At 33.5% G+C, this 6,559-nt stretch overlaps 1 protein-coding gene across 1 annotated transcript; it reads left to right on the top strand.

The window, feature by feature from the left end:
• The first annotated feature begins 811 nt into the window (after nucleotides 1-811).
• Nucleotides 812-3,415, top strand: LOC143565769 (CASP-like protein 1E2). The gene is made up of 2 exons (XM_077052639.1): nucleotides 812-1,070; nucleotides 2,937-3,415. The coding sequence occupies exons 1-2, from the start codon at nucleotides 853-855 to the stop codon at nucleotides 3,280-3,282; spliced, it is 564 nt and encodes a 187-aa protein (XP_076908754.1). The 5' UTR covers nucleotides 812-852; the 3' UTR covers nucleotides 3,283-3,415.
• Nucleotides 3,416-6,559: the final 3,144 nt, after the last annotated feature.

The raw sequence follows: 6,559 nt of genomic DNA, 5'->3' as shown, positions 1-6,559 counted from the left end.
CCATGGATTGGTCAGTTCCTATTTGGAAGGCTGCAATTTCTTTACAGCCGCAGTTTCTACTCCTGCTAATAGTTTAGCACATTCTTTGTTATTACTATGGGGTCCTGAAGCACAAAGAGATTTTACTCGTTGGTGTCAATTAGACGATCTATGGACTTTGTTGCGCTCCACGGAGCTTTCGGACTAATACGTTTCACGTTACGTCATATTGCTCTAACTCAAAAAAGTTTTCTGAAATAATATATATATATATATATATATATATATATATATATATATATTTGTAAGAGGATTTTCCACCTTACAAAAATACTATTCAATCTTATAGTATTTTATTTTTTATTAATTAACTTTTTACTACATATTTATCATCTATATTTAATTATTTATATATTTTTTACGTTTTTGATAATATATTAGAGAGAGAGATACAATCAATTGGTTTTTATTCCTTCACTTTATTTTTCTTTCAACTAATTATAAAATTTAATAAACTAAAATTTTAAACTTAAATTTGGACAAATGTTATGTTGACTTTACATATTTTGTTTCAGTTAAAACTATTTTTTTAAAACTATGTGTATTTTTAAATGTGGGAACTAAAAACTCAAGAAGTCAAAGATCAAGATAATATGGTTTCTTTTGACAGTCAAAAGAGTGTGAAATCATATTTTGTTTGAGACGGTGCGAGCAGTGCATTCAATTCTACACCCTCCGAAATCAGAAGTCACATATTACTCACATCCCCTATAATCCTATATATACATGTATCCATGGACCATCATTTACATAAACTTAATTTTCTCTTCCTCTTAAACATTCTATATAAATATAATCACTAAATTTATAATTATGGAGATGCAACACTACAAGGAGGAAAACAACAATGGAGGAAGGTTGAGGCGTACGGATTTGGTGGTGAGGGTGTCAGCGTTGGTGCTAACACTGACGGCAGCCGTTGTTCTAGGAGTAAATAAGCAGAGAACAACGGTGGCCGTCACAATCGTTCAATCTCTGCCGCCAGTTAACATGCCTGTCACTGCCAAATGGCTTCACATGTCTGCTTTTGTGTATGTAATTTTTTCCCTTACGTTTCTATAACTAGACGCGCATATGTATTTTAGTAATGTTCATCGTATATTCATAAAGGTCCTCGAGAGATATCCTAGTGGTAAGGTATTTTCTCAGTTAGTTCTGTGGCCAGGGGACGTTTGGTCCCAGGTTCAATTCCGAATTTATTTTTTGGGACTCAGCCGGGCACTAAGTGTAATAACACTTTGGGGCCAAGCACCACGTTTGAACCCGAGTGTGCCTCCTCATAGATCTTTTATGGTGCTTTATTACACACGAATGTAGCTATTGCGCTACATGCCGTAAAAAAAATAAAAATAAAAATAAAAGTATGAGTTTAAATGCAATTGTACGGTTTATTTATTATTTATCTTTAATTTGTGTTCAGCTAAGTTTTCTTCTTTTATTTTTTTTAGTAAAGTAAACACTGAAAGAATTAAAGGTGATATACTATTTTAGGTTTTAAGATAACAAAATATATATTATCTTCTTCTGAAATAAAAACACGTTGACTTAAATGACATTTTTCACGTTCACTTTCCCGCAAACATAACTCTTGAGTAATGACTTATGAGTTATGACACCCCCACCCCCACCCCCACCCCCACCTACCATATATGGTTCAATCCCTATAAAAGAGAAAAAAAAAATCTATGTTTAATATTTCTTAAAAATCCCAAAAGGTGTTAATATCCGACGTTATACATGTGATAACTCATATTAAAAACTTTGAGAATCATTTTATATTATAAAAAAATTCAAAATTTTAAAAAATCATAAATAAAAAAAAAAACTCAAAAATAAAAAAAACCAAACTTCTTATTTATCATCCCGGTTTCATAAAAAAAACGTCTCGATTTAGCTAAATTATACACATATGTACAATTTAAGGTAAATGATAATGTCCATATGTGTACATTGCGTAACTAGAGATTAAATGAAATTATCCACATGTGTATAATACGAAGTTTTTTTTATGAAACTTGAATAAAATATAAGAATTTTTTTATACTTTTTAAAAATTTTTGTTTTTTTTTAAATATTTTTTTAGTGGTTCAAAATGATTCTTAAAGTTCTCAATTTGCAAATGGTTTTGTTAGAATCCTTACCCTATATATATATATATATATATTCTTAATTAATACATTATTATATATATATATATTCTTAATTAATACATTATTTATTAGGGGTGTGCACGATTCGGTTTGGTAATTAGCATTAACCCAACAAAACCAATCGGTTCGGTTCGGTTAATAACCTATATCAAACTCGGTCTAAAATTTTGCTTGAAAATACATAAAATGAATGCTTATAAATATATGAAATGAAGGTATAACTATATGAATTGAAGGTATAAATATATGAAATTGAGATATTTGTACATGAAATGGAGATATAAATACATTAAAATGATAGTATTAAATAATTAATACATGTAATACATGAAATAGAGGAAAATAGACTTGAAAATATGAAAATAATGAAGAGGTTCGTTTTATTTCAGTTTTTTCGGTTCGGTTTCGATTAATGATTCAGATATTACTCACCCCTATTATTTATGAGTGCAAATTGAAAAGGTTTTCCAGCGTTAACTTAAAAACAAAATATTTGGTTGATTGGTGTCATTCGATTATTAGATATATGATCAAACCACGCATAACACGTAAAAGAAACTTACTGGTATTACAACATATGTAGATTCGCGTTTACGTTACACTAGAGATTATCAGATCATCAGTCGCTCGCATTGGTGTATAATATTTATTTGGAATAAGCGATCAACTGAAATCAATTTCTTTTTTAAACTAAAATCAGTTATGAGATGAAGTATTATATGCTTATTTGTTGACTTGTTGTTATAGGTACTTTGTGATCACAAATGCAATAGCATGCACTTATACAACAATCTCTTTGATCGTTACTTTGGCAACCAAAGGTGGAACAAAGAAGGTGTCGGCAATGGTAACCATTTTAGATCTAGTGGTGTTGGCGCTCCTCTTCTCAGCCATTGGTGCTAGTGGTGCTGTTGCTTTTATTGGCTACCAAGGCAACTCACATGTACAATGGCAAAAGGTGTGCAACGTGTTTGATAAGTTTTGCCACCAAGTTGCGGCGGCGATGTTCTTGTCTTTCATCGCCTCCGTGGCCTATCTTCTGCTCATCGCGATGGCTATTTTCAATGTTTACAAGAAGCTTTACGAAAAATGATCGAGCTATTTCAATAATTACTCATGTTTGCTCTTTTTAGATTAATAGTTTCAGTGATTCTCCGTTATACTGCTTACAAGTGTCATTTTTGTATTTTTGTTTATTTTTAAGTGTTTTTAGAGAGCCATTAATATTATATAAACCGGACAGAATTACCGAAATTGTCCTTTATGTTTGTATCAAATTTCACTCATTGTCCTTTTTATTTGAAATTGATATGTTTTATCATTTACGTTTAAAAATCTAACAGTGTTTGTCCTTTAGCCCTAACTCAGTTAATTATGCTCGTTAAGTTAGGTCATATGCCTTGCACATGAGGGCAAACTGGTCATTTTACATATTTATTAATACAAAATCTAAATCATCATCATCATCATCCCCATTCACCCACTACACCCTCCGTCTCTCTTATAATACGGAAGCATTCACATGAACAAATTAAGGCATTCACATGGAAGAAGATGTGAGTCAAGCTATATGTCGAAGAACAGACAGATTGGGCGAAGCCCGGAGGAACGTAGGGGCGGCATACGGTGGTCGGAATTCACCAGATAGAAACGCAGGGGTGGAAAACGGATTGGGTTTTCAATGTTGAGTAGTTATGGAGCTAAGTGGCGGCGAGATGTGAAAAAAATCTGGGATTGGGGTTTTTGTATGTGTTTGGGACTAAGGTTTCCACCACATATCGTGTGTTCATAGGGTCAAAACCAACCAGACCTGCAAATCGGTTCGGGTATGTTAATGTGTAACGGGTCAATATGCACATTGGTTCTTAAAGATCCTCTTAAGGTAAAAAAGAGTTGGTCGACTAGATCGAAAGCGAGTTCCGATAGTTCCGACAACTATGAAAGCGCACAAAGTCCCTCCTTTCCGGCTTATTTTCGTCGATTACACCTAGTTCCAGGTTCGCTCAAAATTTTCGTTCCAAGTTGCCCGACATTAGCATCAATTTTATGTTCAATTTCTAAAAGTTTAAGGTCGAAATTGTGGTTGAAATTTGTGATTTTTTTAAGATCTATGGACTATGGTGGTGGAAATTGTGTGGTAGAAAATAGTGGTGGTGTTGTGTTTCAACGGTAGTAAAAGAAACGGTTTAACGATTTAAACCCGGTTTTAATATATTCGTTTAATAAATATTAAACATATTAACATATAAATGAGTAAAACTGATGACCGTCGTTTGAGTCAATCAAAAACCTAATTAAACTACCTAGATAGGATAAGTAAGGTATCGTATCCACCAGGAGTATGTGGTCAATGTAATTCGTGTACAAATTTACTATTATGAAGTAACTGATTTTTAGTGCTGGTCACACAAGCAATTAAAGTGAATTTAGAGAACTAAGTAACATGCAAGTAAACGAGTTCAAGCAATTAACAAACAAATCACACCCGGGAATTCAAGTAAGCAACCTACAGTTATCCCATGAAAGCTAACAGATTAATTATTAACGATTAACTAAAGATTGATCAATCAGACAAAACCTTAGACATCAACAATCACTTTACACACGGCACTGGTTATCAAACTGTCCTTGCCAGTGTGACTCAGTTAAGGGTAATTGTATGTTTTATTGTATTCAATCTAACCAAACAGTCATATGATCAATTATCTAGCAACTGGTAACAGATCGTTCAGACTAACGTAAACCTAAACCGACCGAACACTCAGAAATACCAAACATCAATAATCATATATCAATCATCAATAATAATACAATAATATTCTTAGTCACATGAGAAAAACTGTAAAGATTACAAACTATATATCCCAGGTGCGATTCTAGGAGATTAGCCGAGCCTTGACATCATTGGATCTTCAATAAGGATGATATGAATCATATGTAGGGTTTTGGCACAAGCTATGGTGGTGAAAATCGCCTCTTGTAGCTGCTGGAATCGCCTCTTGGTCGTCAAAACGGAGTTAGGGTTCTTTTTCATGAATAATATGCTTAAAACCTAATTTTCCCGTCTTTTATGTCCATCGGATACGCGATGGACATATGACCATCCCATCGCGTATCGCGACCTAAGAAAACCTAATTTTCAGATTGCTCTCGTCGAGAAACCCAAAATTCATATATTATGGCTCCCGTGACTCATTTTCTAGCTTAGGATATGCTCATTTTACTTCAAGGTCGCATTTTGTCAACCCATCTTGTTCAGTTTTAGCATCGGCTTATGATCACTCATCCATACTCTTCCCGGATCCTTGTAACACTTCCCAAGACATCAAATCATGCTTAGGTCTTCCCGAGATATCATTCCATGCTCGTACAAGTCTCCAATTTAGCATCTTTAATGATCAATGATCTGAAATACAAAAGCACGTATGAAGTACCAAAGTTCTAACAATATATTCAATAAAACTACATAATTAATACACTAATATATATACAAAACACCCGACCATAACATCCCCACACTTATCTTTGCTTGCCCTCAAGCAAACTCTAAAGCAAACATTAACCTCCATCATATGTATGTAAATTATCTCCATTAATACTAATACGGTTTAAGGTCATACCTAGTTTCCCAGACTGACATTGTTTTTAGATTGACATCTCACAAATAAGGTTAAGTGCTATAATAAAAACAATAGAGCCGCCCAGACAAGTGTACTTTGTTTCTAGTTAAGGCACACATGCTCATACCCCTCATAATATAACATCTCTCCTCTCGGTTTAATATCTGGACTAGAAAAAAATGTGCTAGTATCACTCTGCTCTCAATATCACTCATAAGCCAATATTCATCCATAAAGCTGCTTTGACACAAATACAAATCAAGAGGTCTTAAAAGGGTTGTAATGGGGCCAGGTGTAAGGGTATGAAAGTGAAATATTTGATTAGCTCAAACGATCCGACCCGGCTTATTACAAAACATCTAAATAAACGAACAACTATACAAACTGACTGCCTTATTATACAACCTCTAAATAAGCACACTAACATACATACTGATTTTTTTCTTTTTTTTAAATAAACGAACTACTGAATACATAACTGAATATAAACAAACATCTTTTTGGCTTTTTCCTCAATTTTTTTAAGCATAATAGCGTGATGCTTAATAATGGAACAAATACAAATACAAAAACAAAGACAAATACACTTACAAATAAACCTAGTAAGACGGATCGTCTCGTAACATAATGTCGGGGATAAACAAATGAAAAATAAGTCCAAGAAGGGTTTTCTAAGGGACCCAACCCCCTGCCCCTCACATTACCCACGCTCATATGTATAATGTATGAGGCCCAACCCCCTAGTACCCA

This window comes from Bidens hawaiensis, unplaced genomic scaffold (genome assembly GCF_021521415.1).
Source record: "Bidens hawaiensis isolate Kalapana, Puna unplaced genomic scaffold, B.hawaiensis_p1.1 tig00022523_1, whole genome shotgun sequence".
NCBI classification, from domain to species: domain Eukaryota; kingdom Viridiplantae; phylum Streptophyta; class Magnoliopsida; order Asterales; family Asteraceae; genus Bidens; species Bidens hawaiensis.
The sequence above is the reverse complement of the archived record's forward strand: the minus strand, read 5'-3'. Positions and strand labels throughout refer to the sequence as shown.

Excerpts from the sequence above, each read along its gene's own strand:
- LOC143565769 (XM_077052639.1), top strand. The coding sequence starts at position 853 with ATGGAGATGCAACACTACAAGGAGGAAAACAACAATGGAGGAAGGTTG. Across the intron at positions 1,071-2,936 it reads CTTCACATGTCTGCTTTTGT|GTACTTTGTGATCACAAATG; the intron begins GTATGTAATTTT and ends TTGTTGTTATAG.